This window comes from Protopterus annectens, chromosome 8.part0 (assembly GCF_019279795.1).
Source record: "Protopterus annectens isolate FY-2018-M chromosome 8.part0, PAN1.0, whole genome shotgun sequence".
Lineage (NCBI taxonomy): Eukaryota > Metazoa > Chordata > Ceratodontiformes > Protopteridae > Protopterus > Protopterus annectens.
In genome coordinates, this window is record NC_056741.1 from 259,369,132 (window position 1) to 259,387,174 (window position 18,043).

Here is an 18,043-nt window from a genome sequence, read left to right on the forward strand (position 1 = left end):
CGGGTAACCCTAAACCACCATGTTCCATGGCGATAATGATAGGATCATAGGAGGTTACTAGGCTAATGGCCCCAGGGCCCTTACAAGCCTAGCCAAATTCAACTTGTGTTCCCAAGGGTGTCCGGTACAAGCAGACAAAATCAGCACCTGTTGCCTCTGTCCAGGAGGGTCACAGGTGGAACCCCTGGGGTGAATTTCTGGTTACCCATCCAGTTGCCCAAATTCTGCTTAAATAGGGTCTATGAGGGGCTTTGTTTAATGTGAAGAGGATACTTGTTCCAAAGGTGAGGCAGCCTCTTTGAGACAAGTCAGTCTGTCCAGCAAGTTCTGTTGCTGTCGCATACCAGGTTAAGGTTCTTTGAGTGAGTGACCCGTGTGCCATTTGACTTGCAAATGTGTCGCATTTCCATCAAAGCTTGGTCAGAGATTGCTCTGTGTGCAAGACCTCTGAGCAGACTGTATGACACAGAGTAAAGTGAAAATGATTTCAGTCTGTCCACATAAGACGGATGGTGAAGACCCTGAATATTCTTTGCAAGGAACCTTTGTGGTCTCTACATTTGCTGCAGGTGTTTGGAAAGGAACATACCAAAGGGAGTGTTGTACTCTGTTATTGGCCTGATGAGGGAAGAGTGCAGGGGGGGTACAGGGGGTTATAACCTCTTTTTTTCAGGAGGCAGTGCTCTGACCTATGAGATGAGCAATATAAAATGCCCTTTTTACCACTGTGGAGACATGGTGATTGAAGTTAAGGTTGCTGTCAACCTGTGTGCCTAGATCTCTCACCACTGACTGTGTGCTTAGGTATTGCTATTGATGTAAAAGTTTGCAGGAGCATTACCCCTGCCAAAGGGGATGATGTATTTTTTTTGCATTAGGTTTAAGACCATAACTTTGGCACCAGTCATAGTCTGTGTAAGATGATCTTGCAGGATGTTGACATCACTAGGAGTTTCAATGATCACTCCCAGTTTACAGTCATCAGCAATTTTTGCCAGTCACAGTTCTACAGTTTTAGCCAGCACTTCAGAGAAATAGATTCGGAACAGTATGGGTCACAGAACCAATCCCTATGGAACACCACTGGTTATGGATCTGCTGGAGTAGTTGGAGTCCCCTGTTTAGAGTGTATGAGTTCTATCAGTGAACCAGTTTGCAACCCATCTGACAATATATGGTTTGATACACAGCTGGGTGAGGTTTATCAATGATGCCTGAGTGGGGGAGTGTGCCAAAGGACTTGGCTAAGTCTAGGTAGACCGTATGCACAGATTTGATTTGTCTAGGGCTTTGGTGACTGTCTCGAAGAAGTGCACCAAGTTTAACAGGCATGATCTCTTGTTCTTGTGACTTTGCCTAAAAAAGACACTATGGGGAGAGCAAGAGCCTTAGCCAGTAACCGAAGTCCCAGGGGTGACAGGTGAAGACCAGCTCTGGCAAAGAATTTAGGTCTGTTGACATTATCCCAGGCTGAAATATACTGGATCCCCTTTAAATGACACCAGAAACTAAGCCAATTGTTGAAGTCATTCATTTTTTGTTTGTATTGAGGTATCATCCTAGGCGAAGGTAAAATCCTACTTAAGGCTAGGGGCATACCTGCCTGAGATGCACAATTCGAGAGCTCAGTCATGTCTCTCTTCATATAGTCCAGTGAAGTATGTCTCAAGTTGTTCACACCAACATGGACTATGACAGAGTCATAACAGTGCCTGTTGAGAGACTTGAGTACGTGTGTGGTGTGGCAGATTTTAGCACTTGACAGACAGCTGACCGTAACCTTTTCCTTATCTAGCATGGTGAGAGAGACATCTGTGTGTCTCACAATTGAGTTGCCTATGACTAAGATGTTTGTTTCTGTGTTGTGCGTTAGGGGCTTGACTGGTGAGACACTTGTGTGTGATATGTATTTCTATAATTTGATATATATATATATATATATATATATATATCAATCAACTTATTCAATTTAACTTTTGCCCTCTTCCCTTCCCAAATTCCTTCAACTCCTTTATTATATTATATATGGTATCACATCGGGACAGAGGAATGATGACAAGGAGACATGGTGGTGGAATGAGGAAGTCCAGGAGAGTATACAGGCAAAGAGGTTGGCAAAGAAGAAGTGGGATTGTCAGAGAGATGAAGAAAGTAGACAGGAGTATAAGGAGATGAGGTGCATGGCAAAGAGAGATGTGGCGAAGGCTAAGGATAAGGCATATGAAGAGTTGTATGAAAGATTGGACGCTAAGGAGGGACAAAAGGACCTATACCAATTGGCTAGACAGAGGGACCGAGCTAGGAAAGATGTGCAACAGGTAAAGGTGATAAAGGATAATGAGGGAAACATACTCACAAGCGAGGAGAGTGTGTTGAGGAGATGGAAAGAGTACTTTGAGGGGTTGATGAATGAAGAGAATGAGAGGGAGAGAAGGTTGGATGACGTAGAGATAGTGAATCATGAAGTACAATGGATTAGCAAGGAGGAAGTAAGGATAGCTATGAAGAGAATGAAGAATGGAAAGGCTGTTGACCCAGATGACATACCTGTGGAAGCATGGAGGTGTTTAGGTGAAATGGCAGTGGAGTTTTTAACCAGATTGTTTAATGAAATCTTAGAAAGTGAAAGGATGCCTGAGGAATGGAGAAAAAGTGTTTTGGTACCGATTTTTAAGAATAAGGGTGATGTGCAGAGCTGTAGTAACTACAGAGGGGTTAAATTGATCAGTCACAGCATGAAGTTATGGAAAAGAGTAGTGGAAGCTAGGTTAAGAAGGGACGTGATGATTAGTGATCAGCAGTATGGTTTCATGCTGGGAAAGAGCACTACAGATGCGATGTTTGCTCTGAGAGTGTTGATGGAGAAGTACAGAGAATGTCAGAAGGAGTTGCATTGTGTTTTTGTAGACTTAGAGAAAGCATATGACAGGGTGCCTAGAGAGGAGTTGTGGTATTGTATGAGGAAGTCAGGAGTGTCAGAGAAGTATGTAAGAGTGGTACAGGATATGTACGATGGTAGTGTGACAGCGGTGAGGTCTGCAGTGGGAGTGATGGTTGCGTTTAAGGTGGAAGTGGGGTTACATCAAGGATCAGCTCTGAGCCCTTTCTTATTTGCATTGGTGATGGACAGGTTGACAGACGAGATCAGACAGGAGTCCCCATGGACTGTGATGTTTGCAGATGACATTGTGATCTGTAGTGAGAGTATGGAACAGGTGGCTTAGACCCTGGAGAGATGGAGATATGCTCTAGAGAGAAGAGGAATGAAGGTCAGCAGGACTAAGACAGAATGTATGTGTGTGAATGAGAGGGAGGATGCAAGGAGTAGAGGTGGCGAAGGTGGATGAGTTTAAATACTTGGGGTCAATAGTTCAGAGTAACGTTGAGTGTGGAAGAGAGGTGAAGAAGAGAGTACAGGCAGGATGGAGTGAGTGGAGAAGAGTATCAGGAGTGATTTGTGACAGACTAGTACCTGTAAGTGTGAAAGGGAAGGTCTACAAGAGGATAGTGAGACCAGCTATGTTATATGGGTTGGAGACAGTGGCATTGACAAAAAGGCAGGAGTTTGAGCTGGATGTGGCAGAGTTAAAGATGTTAAGATTTGCACTGGGTGTGACGAGGTTGGACAGGATTAGGAATAAGTATATTAGAGGGTCAGCCCAGGTTGGAAGGTTTGGAGACAAAGCCAGAGAGGCAAGATTATGTTGGTTTGGACATGTGCTGAGGAGGGATGCTGAGTATATTGGGAAAAAGATGCTAAGGATGAAGCTACCAGGTAACAGGAAAAGAGGAAGGCCTAAGTTAAGGTTTATGGATGTGGTAAGAGAGGACATGCAGGTGGTTGGTGTGACAGAGCAAGATGCAGAGGACAGGAAGAAATGGAAACAGGTGATCCGCTGTGGCGACCCTTAACGGGAACAGCCGAAAGAAGATGATGATATATCAGTAAACAATTCTTTAGTAATTATCCACAACTCCTCGTTTGATAGAAATATGCTTGACTAGTTTACAAGACTAAAGGGACTAAAACCATATACACTACTTGCTGTCCATTTCCATCACGAGCTTCTGGCTTCTCAGTTTTATTATTTTTCCTTAATTTCTTCATACATATCCGTAGCTGCCACAACAGAATCATTTTTATTTCATGTATCAAAATAATTCATCTTATCATGGATTATAAATTTGGTTATTACTGAATCAGTTCTTGTATAAGTACATAGTTTAATGCTAGATAATGTTTTATTTTCATTTATTTTATATCCTAAAAAGACTTGCAACTGTCTTAAAATATTCTACAAGATAGAAATGTCTGTTTCTGAATTTATCAAATACAAGATATCTGCAAACAAAGCTAGCATTTCTTGATTACCATACAAGTTATGTGCTAGAATTTGTGAATTTCTTTTTTTTTTTTTTTTTTAACCATAAGAAGTCTAAAACAAGCAACAACGAGGAAAGAGAACATCATTGCATGGTTTCTCTACCTGAACAGATTGTTGGAGAGAAACCCTCCCACATTAATTGTTGTTTTCAACCCTTCATGTTTTCTCCTTATTTAACCCTTTTATGCTAACAAGGAATACAAACACTACCCTTCCCCTATTCATAAAATCCCATCTGACTCTATGGAATGTTTTCCCTGCATCAGGACCCAAAAAAGTAGTGGTGTTTTTTATGCTGTACTTCCCTCTGGTTCATCATTGTTCTGTTAATGTTATCAAATGTTTCTCACCTCCACAAAACCACACTGGTCCATATCTATCACCGTTGTCAATGCATTTGCCATTCTTTTAGCTAGTATAGAGATAAAGACTCTGTAATTGTGGTTTAAAATTGAAATAGGTCTACTCCCCAGACTCTGGAATAGTTTGCCCATACATGTCAAGCAGAGAGCCTCTTTGGCCCTCTTCAAAAAGAACCTTGACAATTGGATGGGAGAAAGGAAATTCACCTCGGGGATCACGTCAGTCGCCCTGCTAGACAGGAGTCCAGGGAAGTAAATAGTGTGTGAAGAAATAGCCAGGGAATTGTTATGGCTAGGCTTGTATAGGCCCTAGGGCTGATAGCCTAGTACCAACCTATGAACATTAAGCCAGTTCTGAAGGGTCTTTGCCTTCTTTGGACGAGGTCTGTGTTGACTGTATGTTGGAATCCCTTCCTTTTAAAGTAATGTTACACAAAACCTCCTTTCAGATCTTTATAATGTTTTTCCCTTCTAACATTCAAAATTTTCACAAGAGTACCATCTGTTTGTGGAGACATTCCTGTTCATTGATTGCAGGTTACTGTTCCTGCCTTATTTCTTCCTATCTTGGCTTTTAATTATGAAGTCTCATCTTAGCAGAATTAAATCCTGCTTAAGTATTTTTCCATTGTTGCCTTATTTTGTTTCCCCTTTCCTCTGCTTTACACAAATTTTCATAAAATTTCAAAAATGTCTCCAGTACCTCTTTAGGATCTCTGATTATTTCTCTTGTTGTAGACTTCCTAAGTTTGGGTACAGTTTTTCTGCTTTCCTTTGGCCAAAGTGTTTGTGCTGTAGAGTTAACAAAAAAAGTAGTTGCTTAACAGTTACCTTTCTAAACTAGTGTATTATCCATGTCCTCCCTTAGTTTGCTTTTAGCACTTTGCACTTGCTCCTCTTCTTTTTCAGTATTTTAGCATTTGCCAGCCCATTCTAAATAATTTCTATTATTTCATTCCCATATCTCCTTCATTTATGCTATGTTTTTAAACTTGGTTTTCATTGTATCCCACTCATTAGCTATCCTTAAGTAATTCTCTAGAAATTCTTGAATTATAACTAGTATGCATTCCTAAATTCTCGTCTTTTTAACAAATAACAAATAAAGCACTTGTGCCATAAATTTCATATCTACCCTGCATTTTTGTCTTAATTTTATTGGTGTACGATGTGATATACTTCTTGGATGAATCTCAAAGATTTCAATTAACTACACGTGTTCCTGTAAAATATAATTTTTCCAGTTTAGACCGAGTTTTGTTTGCTGGGGAGTAATATGTAAATTTTATGTAAATTCTGTTGAGATCCTGTTAGTGAATTTATATCTTCCATTACATTTCTTTAAATTTATTTATTTTGAAAATATGCCCTCTCTTGTTATATTTGCCCTTCTAGTTCCTTCTGATAAGTCCTCACTGTTGTAAATTAGGTGCCAGTACCTACACCTAAAAAAAATCTGGAGAAAGATTATTTCTTCCAAAATTCAGCTAATCTCCATAATAGTTAAGTGGAATTTAAATGCATGCCAGTGTAATCCTCTTGTATTACAAATTAACCCCTTACTGCAAGAAATCTACTATTATGGCCTTTTTCCTGTTATACCACTGTTGGACCCCCCCCCCTTTCACAGTCCGCATTATTCCCATTTTTCTTTGTCCTTGGTTCTACTGAATATCCACCCTGAAATCATTTTTGTCAAATTCACATAGTCATTTATGCCCAAATACATATGCTTTAGCATATCTGTCCACACCCTTCCCACCTTAGTGTAATTCAATTTGTATTTTTTTTGTTTGCATCTTTAATGCCATTTACATTCTATGTTAATATTGACAAAACAGATATTACTCCCTCATTATACTTATTTATTTTACATTTATTTATTGTACATTTGTTAACCGGGTTAGTCTGGCTGAGCTTTTGGCTCATTTTCAGCAGAGACCCGGGGAGAAAAGCTCCTCAGGAATAGAAAACAATTTATTAAATTTTAGTAACAATCAGCTATAGGATCTTACAAGCAGAGACCTGGAGAGAAAAAAAGCTACACGACAGCTTTGCAATATGTATTTCTGTTTGCAACTTACATGCACATCCTAAGGTTGACAGTGATCCTGTATGTAGTTGCTTCTTCTCATCTCTGAACCCATGTCACCTTTTTTGCTTTAATAAAAACACTCAAAACACAAAAATACCAAAAGATATGTTCAGTCACATCCATTTTAACTCTTAGAAAACACACAAAACTGTATACACTTTCCAAAAAAGAAGGGCTTCCCTTCCAGATTGGAGCAGGGTTGCCCTAAATGACCAGCTGAACCCACAGACAATAGCTAATAAAATTAAAGCTAGTATGCTATGACTCAGTTGGAGCTTGAGTTTCTTCCTTTGACTGCTGTCTTTTTTTTTCTTGTTTCTGCTCCCTTCCCAGATGTAGAATACAGCTTGCATGCTTTCAGTATACATTAACTTTCAGTCTTAATAAAAATTGCAATGGCTACCCTTAAACTAAACTGTGCAGTTTTATTTAACACATTAAAGTGCTAAAGCTGCTAAGAATAAATTTCCTACTGTTTCAATTTTTTCCCAACTGCTTGCCAATATCCATTTAAATATTAATTACATTATCCATTGTAGATTTCACTTGGAACACTGTTCAGATTTTTCTTGATTAATTGCTTGTGGGCTCCTTGTGTCAAACTAAAACTGCTGCAGATAAAGAATAAAAATAGTTTGCGTCTCTGCAAATGCACAAAAGAACCATTGTAGATTTGTTACCACTAATAACTTTTCAGATAAAGGAATTGTTTTCCAGCCCTCTTTTCTTAAAAAAAAAAAAAAAAAAAAAGACTTGTGTATGCCTTAAACTAAGGATGTTAATCCAGACATCCACCTATCCTAAAAATCAGGGGAGCTCATCTTTTAACTCTCTATTTAATATAATCTGTAAATGTTTTACACCCCCTACTGCAGTATCACAACATTCTATTAACTTGCTTACTTCCAGACATTCCTAACTTGTTATATTGTACAGTCTGGATACATTCCAACTTAAAGAATGTATTTTCTTATTTAACATCACTAGCACATACTGCAGTCATTTATAAAGATCTCCATCTCACATTTAACGCATCTCTGATACTATGCAGGACTCCTTTACAATTTCAACATACAATTTACATGATGAATTTTTGATACAAGTATTGAGAACAACAAAATTTATTGATTACAGATTCTTCTTCAGTCCCATCACTGTCGTAAACATGAATGGCAGTTTTTACAATTGGCAGTTCATTCACTAGCTTAACACAATCCGTAAACTTCCAGTCTTTCAGCCATTTCTTGCAGAACCACCATTCACGTTTTCTAAACTATATCAAGTAGGGTTGATGCAGTACAGTTCTTTCATTTATTTACTAATTATATATTATCTTCATACTGATCAGCTTAGTCTTTCAACATCAGTTTCTTCTATTGTCAGCAGACTAAAACGTTGTTTCGTTCATCTTCCTGGCTCATTCTGTGCATACAGAATGTTTCCTTGATGACCAAAGACACTTAGTTCTGAAGACATGCTAATATAGCAGCTTAAATCTTGCACCAGCCTCTCTACATCCACTGAATATGGGTATAACATTGCTGCTCTTCTGCCTAGTGTACAGCAAATAACTTTCCGCGAACACTTTTGTATCCCCAAATTTTAATATGCTTCTCTTCTACCACAGTTATGTCAGGAGAAGCTCTTTGTCATGGCCAAATCTGGGGCATATATACAATGTGCCCTCTCAAGTAACAAATCTGCTGTGGAACACCAGTTCAGTTGCTTATCTGTACTTTCATAAAATTTAATGCAGTCTCTGCATGGTCTGTCATCCAAGTCTATTTTTTTTAAACAACTCTTCTTGAGAATCCTGATGTTAAGCTGGTCTTTCCTTCATTTCAGCCTGTAATTTCTGCAGGTTTATTATTTCATACGAATATAAACTTTTGTTTTTCCAGCCTTTTGTCATTTGACTTTATATATTCTTCCAGTGTATTACTCATTTTAAACGTATCTAAATGCATTTGATTTTTTCTCCAAACTCCTGAAAGCTAGGTCCTATACGTCAAAGCTTAAAGTTGAATTACTTTTTGCTAAACAGCTGTAAGGCACTTTACAGATAGAGGTGTGTTTTCTCTCTTTTTCTGGTTGATTTCACTCACTGTTACCAAATTTTGTGTTTGCTATCATCCAAACAGTTTAATTACTAGCCAGTGATTGAATTTTACCAAAACTGTTAATTTTTTTAAACAATTTGTCAGTTTCCATGCCGAGGGAACTCTGTTCAACTTGTTTCTGAACTTGCAGCCATCTTAGGAGTCGCATTGATTTTGTTGGGTTTATGTTATCCTTTTCTTACTCGCATCTCTTTGGAATTATAACTTGGAAAAAATGTGCACCAAAAATTTGTAACAAATTATTTTTGCAATTGTTTTTAGTGTTTTCACTTCTACCTTTCCAGGACAGGTTTGTCTCAGTGCTGTAGGAATTGGAAGCTCAAATTGCTTTCTGACAGAATTGTTGCATGTTATATGTTAAGCTGTAAAGCATTGTGTTATGCTGTGGAAGATGTTGTCGGATGGCAGGATCAAACCAGTTAATCATAGCTATTTCAGAAACATTCTTTCAGTTATACACTTTATTTGTCTTGTATCCACAGTAATCTGCTCTGTTTCTTTCATTTTCTGCTTTACAGGTATGCTATCGAATTTTAATGCAGCTGTGCAGTCAGTATGGACAGCCAGTCCTTGCAGTGCGGGTCCTATTGGAAATGAAGAAGGCTGGCATTGTGCCAAATACAATAACTTATGGTTATTATAACAAGGTAATAAATGGACACTTGTTTACCTTCTATTTCTTACTATGTATTTTAGGACATTTATTGAAATTGTACCATGCATATGAAGTAAAGCAGTGTGTAATGTTTATCTGCTAGTTGAAACAAAATGCAAGTTAAGGTTAATTTCACTACATTGGAAACCTAGGTGTGAGTGCCTGTAGCCTGCCTGTTGGCATAAGTGCAGTCTTTTGCCTTTGCTACCTACAACTTGACAGATTCTAGAGGACTAGCCATGGGGAAGGAATGAACAGTTGATATCCAGCTAACCTTTTCTGTGGGAGTGATTAAATGAAGTTTTAGTGATCCTTGGGTGGAAAGTAACATAAGGTAGATGATCATTGTGACAACAGCATCATTTGTGAGGTAGGGCGTTTCTCCAGCATGACACATGGGCAGCAGTGCCCTAGGGATCATAGACTTGAGGGTAGATCATAAGTAATACAGCAGCAATCTTTTTATCTCTAGAGGAATCATAGTGATTTGCTTCAGATGCTCTGACTGTAGGATAATAACGTGAGGCCACCACTCACTTCAACTTGATAAATCAGAATTCTCATAGGTTGCTACACAATAGTAGTCCAAGCCAGCCAGCCCCCACCCCCCCTTCTTATTCTTGACTTCCTCTGCTGGAATCATTGCTGTTTCTTTTCACTTGGACTGAGTAATACAGGACTGGCAGAGTTTACAGTTCTATTTGTGTCAGTGGGTTAACAGGTAGCATATTCACCTTTAGTGCTGGAAGATCAGAAGGTTGTGGATTATATTTCCACCTCAGGTGGTTGGAAGAAATTTCAATTACTGACACTGCAGTGCAGCATTTGGTGGTGCTGCAGTCCTGAGTATGCTGTCCTTCTGATGAGATGTTATACCAAGGTCCCATCTGGTTGGGGCTGCTATGTATGTATGTATGTATATGTGTGTGTGTGTGTATACACACACACACACTTATGTATATATATATATATATATATATATATATATATATATATATATATATATATATATTGGACAGTGCAGTGGTGCAGCGGTTAATGCTGCCTCACAGCAAGAGGTTCTCCGATTCGATTCTTGGCTGGAGTGCCCTTTGCGCAGAGTCTGCATGTCTTCCCTGAGTTCATGTTGGTTTCTTCCGGGTGCTCATGTTTCCTCCTACATTATAAAGATGTGCGTCTGGAGCATTTCTCCCCAGGGCTCTGCTGAAAAATTGGCTTTGTTCCAAGTCAGACTTTCTTGGTAAATTGTTTATATATATGTATATATATATATATATATATATATATATATATATATATATATGTGTGTGTGTGTGTGTGTGTGTGTACACAGTGGATATAAAAAGTGTACACACCCCTGTTAAAATGCCAGGTTTTTGTGATATAAAAAATGAGACCACAATATAAATCATTTCAAAACTTTTCCCACCTTTAATGTAACCTATGACTTATACAATTCTATTGAAAAACAAATCTTTTGGGGAAAAATATAAAAAAAAAAAATGTACAATATGCTGGTTGCTCAAGTGTGCACACCCTTAAACTAATACTCTGAAGCATCTTTTGATTTAATTACAGCATTTACTCTTCTTTGGTACACAGCTGCCATAAATTAAAGAGACTCTGATTAACCCCAAATAAAATTCAGCTGTCCTAGTAGGATTTTCCTGACATTTACTCAGTTGCCTGCTATAGCAAAAGCCATGGTTCACAGAGAGCTTACAAAGCATCAAAGGGATCTCATTGTTGAAAGATATAAGTCAGGAGAAGGATTTCCACAGCATTGGATATACCATGGAACACAGTGTAGACAGTCATCAAAATGTGGAGAAAATATGGGACAACAGTGACGTTGCAAAGAACTGGACATCCCTCCAAAATTGATGAAAATATAAGATGAAAACTGGTCAGGGAGGCTGCCAAGAGACCTACAGCAACACTGAAGGAGCTGCAGGAATTTCTGGAAAGTACTGGTTGTGTACTACATGTGACAGCAATCTCCCATATTCTCTGTATGTCTGGACGGTTCCCTATTAGAAGACTGAAGACTCTTGGTCGAACTCAAATGACTGAAATGGCAAAATAACGAAGCGGCTTTTAAGCAGATTCTTTCCCTGGGAAAGAATTCGCTTGACCTCTTCGTTACTTTGCTGTTTTCGGCACTGTAGTGCGGTCTCGGAGTTGGTATATTTAAATGGGGGGGGGGCAAAGCCCCCCCCCCCGACTTAATGTAATGTTTAAAGTGTTTTATTTTATTTTTTTTTGTTGGAACAGTGATTTTTTTTTCCCTTGGAAAAAAATTGCTGTTTTGACAGTTCGAAATTGTAAGCTTTCGCTTACATAGGGTCGATTAATCACTGTTCGCTTTTTTAAGCATTCGGTGATCTAATATAGACCTGTCTGGACTCTGGAGTAGGGTTGCAAGACGGAAGGCTTTTCTTACACAGAAAAACATCCAGGCCTGTATAAATTTGCAGAACAATACATCAAGACTCCCAAAAGCATGTGGGAAAACGTGTTATGGTCTTATGAGACCAAGGTAAAGCTTTTTCGCCACAATTCCAAAAGGTACATTTGGCACAAAAACAACACTTCGCATCACCAAAAGAGCACCATCCCCACCTTCCCCAAGGTGAAGCATGGTGGTGGCAGTATCATGCTTTGGGGTTGCTTTTCTTCAACTGGAACTGGGGCTTTAGTCAAGGTGGAGGGAATTATGAGCAGTTCCAAATACCAGTCACTTTTAGCCCAGAACCTTCAGGCATCTGCTAGAAAGCTGAAGATGAAGTGGAATTTCACCTTTCAAGATGACAGTGACCCCAACAAAAGAATGGCTTCACCAGTAGAAAATTAAAGTATTAGAATGGCCCAGCTAGAGCCCAGACCTAAATCCAATAGAAAATCTGTGGGGTGACCTGAAGAGGGTTGTGCACAAGAGATGCCCTCACAGTCTGATAGATTTAGAGCATTTTTGCAAGGAAGAGTGGGAATATATTGCCAAGTCAGGATGTGCCATGCTGATAGACTCTGACCCAAGTAGACTGAATGCTTTGAATCACTAATGACTGAATCACATTTGTTAATGGACTGTTTATTTTGGGTCTGTCTCAGCCCTGTCTGCATGTGGCAGTTGCCATTTCCATATTCAATAATTCTTTAAGAAGGCTTGATAGACCTTCAGTACTTGGGGGATTTTTTTGTTTCCACTTCTTGTTATACACTCTTTTAGCTAATAATAAAATTGTGGTAACAGAAACCCATATTGCTGATGCCACTGAGCCCTTGGTTAATACCAACAGAAATGTTTAGAGTTTCATGGATAAGTTACTGTCCGCAATCCTATCAAGAATTTCTGGTACTTGGGATTTGAATAGAGAAAGGGTGGGACAGTCCAACTACACATGCTGCCAGACCCTGCATACCAATATCTGACATCCAGCATGCATTCAAACCCTCCAGGTACATTCTATCTAATCTGTGGGTGATGTTAAATAGAAAAAAAAACTTGTATAGAAATATTGCCACACAAACAATTGGTAGTGTCTGGAATTGGTGATATATCTTAGTGCAAATTAAAGGTCCGGCCATTCCTGTCTGGTTATAGGAGCCCAAACATCCATTTCCTAAAGACCTCAGACATGGAATAATGATGAGAAATATCAGCTGTGTATAAGTATCCAGTTTTGTCTGTGTGTGAAACTCGCTGATCCCTGTTAACACAAACATGTGAGACAAAAGTTGGTACAGAATCAGTAGCACCTCTGCAGTTGAGCATAATGTACAGCTGTCTCCTTGACCAGTTAAATGATGCCTCTACTGTGGGTGCATCATGAAATAGTTCTTGAAAGAGATCTATGACAAAGTATTGAATGGCCAAATTGTGGAAACCCATATGGTCAACAGTTCAGTCTGTTTCTGACTGGTACTGCGGTATAGTAGAGATCAGAGAATTTGCTCTTTTCCCCACTGTATTGTGATCATGGAGTTAGTATATATATATATATATATATATATATATATATATATATATATATATATATATATATATATATATATATATATATTGTCCCCCTGCAAAAGCATTGTTTGTGTTACTTGTGAGTGGTGGTTAGGTTTGTTTGTCGACAGTCTGAATTGTCAGCCATATGGTCTTTCTACATTTTGGCTGTTCGATGCTCTGACATAGATCCCTACAGAGTAGGTCCATGACATAATTTCTCCAGCTAGCAACTGTTCCTGGTATTGCAAGTCTGAGCATTTACCCAGCTCAGCTCAGATTGCCTGTGTAGCATAGCAGAGTAGGGATAAGTACTTAATAGTTATGATAAACATAGACCAGGTAGTCCATCTATGATGGTGAATGATCCACTGATATGCCTTAAGAAGTGTACGTTTGAGAGGAGAGTTAGGGGATGTCTAAGTCCTCCGTTGTGTAGCATCCTAATTTTTTTCATACACTCCAGTCCTTCCTCACATTCTCGAAAGAATAATTTTCTTCCAAACTGGGGAAATAATCCTTTTGAGTCAGACCCACATAGGACCTAAATTCAGAAGCTTTGACGATACCTCCATGTCTAGCAGGCCCAAACCACACTCCACCTTTGGAAAGGTTAATACCTTACAGGTGACCCTGTGTCACCCCTGAGCCCAGATAAAGCCCAATATAATGTTATGTATCCAGGTAATAGCTTTGTCAGGAAAAAGAACCAGGCAGGCCTTGGGCTTGGTACAGTATAAGGGGCAAAATGAACCATACTACCGCCTGAATCTGCTGAGAAAAATGCAGACAGATTATCTTCCATTTCCTCATGAAGGACCCATATTTTTCATATCAGTCTTTCCAATATGACTTGGATGGTTTAGGATACTGAAGGTGCAAATATTAACCCAAGGTATGTAATGGTCCACTGGGTTCCCAGAATGGGAGATCATGTAGTATAGCTGATGAGGGTGTGTAAGACAGTGGGATTGGGTTGTATGAATATTGATGTAGTATCCTAAAACCTTCCCTAAAGTCAGATAGTATAGCCATGCTTTTGTATATATTTGTATCTGTAAGATATAAACATAAATCGGCATATAGAGCCATTCCCCTGACATTGAACTGTTCCTGTTGTTGTGAGAAAGCCCTTCTATAGTGAACAGCTGAAAATCCAAGGAATTGTGTCTAGATGTAGGGATGTCATTGTCCCCCCTTTACTCAGCCCTCAATAGGCCACTCACTGAATATAGTACCCTGTTTGGCATGTATCTGTCTAGGCACTTCCAAAAACTGGAATGCCCACAGAGATACCTTACTAAAAGGTTACAAGGCCTAGACAACATGTCCTACATGGACTGACCCATATCCCTGGCACTATACTCTGCATCCTACAGACTGCTAAGAGGTGACCTGTATTTGGCGTACAAGACATCCTCAGAACCCATTACTGATGGATTTACTGAACATCAGCAAGTCAGCTGACATCAGAAATACTCTGTCTAGAGATCTAAACCTCCTCTGCAGCATCAACAGAATGGTTTTGAGTGACAGGTATATTTCACAGAGGGTACTGCTGCTGTGAACAAACTTCCCATCCACATATAAAATAAAGTTCATCCCTGTCCATCTTAAAGCACAACTTAGATCTCTAGATGGAAAACAGAAAATTTATCCCAAGACTGCCCTCTGTACTATGAATGGATACATGCAGCTCTTAAATGCTTTATCCCTTGCATGAATCCCCTCAAATGATCTATGGCAAGTTATTCTCATTATAATATATAAATGTTAAGTTGTCACCTTCATTCTTGCTGGATGGGTTCGGAGCTGAACCTCGGCTCCGAATCGGCCACTCTAAAAGCTCGAGAGCTAGTTCCACCGGCTCGGTAACTCCTCAGACCTCGTTTGCCGCTATAGCTATCGAGGTGCTCTTCAACCGGCTCGTCAGGTTAGTTATTTAAAACTAAGCTTTTGACAGAATTAGCCCCCTTTAAGTTACCTTTCTGTGTTAAAACTTATTTAGGTAGAGTTTCTTTCCACCCCCTTCCAAAAAATTTTCCCTTTTTTTCCAAGAACTTCTAGAGTTCTTTCCTCAAACTTTTAGGCCCCGTCCCTCCCTTCCTTGTAGTTGGAGTGTCTGGGTTTTTTCTGAGGAAATTAGTTACTAAAATTAGTTTAAACTACTCTAATTTAGTTTAATTTAATCTAAAGGTAATCTGTGTGTGTGTGTGTGTGAACGTGTGTGATTACTTTCTCTTAGCAATGTCTAAGGAATCGAAGGTCTCAGGCTTTAAGAAGTTTGACTCGTGCTGTCAGAAGATGTCTCTGACAGACGGTCACACTTCTTGTGTATACTGCCTGGGACCTTTGCACCTGCAGGACTCATGTGCTGTTTGCCATGGCTTCAGCCCTAGAGTCCTGCAGGAGCGTAAAAATAAGCTCATTTTAAGGGGCTTATTGAAGCCTGAGGGTCCCCCGACTCAATCTTCGGGGAAACCCTCGAAGCTTACCAGACCTTCGGCTCCGATATCTGAGTCGTCCTCTGGGACTTCGAAGGCTGTTCGAACATCGGCTCCGGCTGGAGCCGATGATCCTCGAACTCATGTCTCTACTATTTCCTCGGCTCCGGCCGGAGCCGAGGTAGACACCGGTGAGTCGGCTCCGATCAGATTGTCGGAACCGACCTCCAGGAAAAGGTCCCGGTCACCATCTATCGGCTCAGTTCATTCGGCTCCAGCATCACCATTGTTGTCTGAATGGAGCCATAGATCTCACTCCTATAGATCGTCAAGACCATCAGATCATGATCTTCAGAGGGTAGTGAGTCGACTTCTTAAGTCCGAGGCACTGGCCCAGATGCTTCAAAGCCCGACTCAACAGTCGATGGCTAATCCCATCTCTCAGAATGTTCCTCCTCTGACTCTTTTGAGTTCGGAGCCGGGGCGGCTCGGACCTGAGACTGTGGCTGCGTCGGAACCGATACCGTTGTCTTCGGTGCCGTCGTCTGCTCCGATATCTTCCTTGGAGGAATCTCTGCGCCGGACTTCCCTCATCTGCTCCGAGGGGGCGAGTGGCATCGGACCCTTGTCCGACCCCGCTCTCCCTCTCGGAGCTTCGGCGCTGGTGAGTTCAGCTCCGACATCGGCCTCGGAGCCATCACTGTCGGTGCCGGGGGAGGTTTTCAGCTTTTCGGAGTGGAGACCTCTGGCTCTGCCTGACAGGGGTGCCTTTGAGGTCATGAGAAGCGTGTTAGAACCTGGTTCAACCCCACAGTCGGCTCCATCTGCCCCTCCCTCCACGGTGCCTCCGGTGATTTCTGCTCACTCCCTCATTCCGGATCACAGAGAGCCAGCTCCTCAAGTATCCCCAGTGGGGATCTCCTCCTCTTCCGAGGCCTCTCCTGACCCGGTAGGAGAGCCTCCTAGGAAGAGGCAGTGCAAGAGGAAGCACATCGACTCCCCTGTGTCTGTCACCTTTGACACTGATTTAGAGGATTCTGAAGGTTCCCCTCGTTCCCCCTCTGAAGATGTCTCCTTTGCAGACATCCTTGAAATCTTAAAACAGAGGGTGAATTGGCCAGCCCTCAGCCCTTCAGAGGATGAATCGGTGTATCTTGAGGCGTTTGGCTCTCGCCCTTCCACCTCCTGGGTGTCCCCTCCCTTTGACCCCCTTATGCAAGTGGTGGCAAAGAAGGCCTGGATGGCTCCTGACTCAGTGGAACCCACCCCCAGGAGACCATCAAAATTTATCACTGCTCCCAAGGACAAAGAATTTTTGACCAAAGGCGTCTCTGTGGATGCTATGGTGGTGGCTGCGGCCACCAAGAAGGAGCTAGCTGATCCTTCAGTGCCTATCCATCCTCCTAACAAGGAATCCAGGACTATGGACAGGTACGGGAAGCGGATGTTCTCGTCAGCGACCTTTTCTATGCGCTCGCTGAATTACCTGTGTCATTTCACTCATCTCCAGAGAGATTTGCTCAAGGAAGCGAGCGAAATGTTCAAGGATCCAACAGCTGCAGGTTTTCAGGATAGGATGAACTCTCAGCTGGCCACCCTCAATTCAATAGTTAACTCCTCCATGCACCTCCTTTGGTATGCGGCGGATGGAGCGAGCAGAGCGGCAGGTACAGGTGTAGCCCTACGTTGGCACGCCTGGATGCGGCTATGTAATTTTGCGGACCCTTTCAAGGCGTCCTTCACTAACTCCCCGTTTGATGGATGATCCCTCTTTGGTCCTCAAGTGAAGGAAACCCTGACTAGGTGCGAGACTGAAGGCAAGACTTTCTCTGCCATGGGAGTCCGTTTTTCTACTCCTTCTAGGCCTTACCCCAAAGGCCAGAAGGGGGGTAAGATGTGGTTCCGCAAACAATCTCAGGGAGTTTTGCTGACGCACAGAGTCAGTTCCCCTCTAGAGGCAGAGGGGGGAACAATAATAGTAGACG

The 18,043-nt window shown here is 41.0% G+C and overlaps 1 protein-coding gene across 2 annotated transcripts in view; it reads left to right on the forward strand.

Moving 5' to 3' along the window:
* Positions 1-18,043, forward strand: part of DENND4B (DENN domain containing 4B) — a 2,518,380-nt gene that overhangs the window by 1,386,968 nt on the left and 1,113,369 nt on the right. For both annotated transcript variants that reach the window (XM_044079736.1, XM_044079737.1), the window contains one exon: positions 9,481-9,609. In XM_044079736.1, coding sequence (XP_043935671.1) covers positions 9,481-9,609 — 129 coding nt within the window. The remainder of the gene's footprint in view (positions 1-9,480; positions 9,610-18,043) is intronic.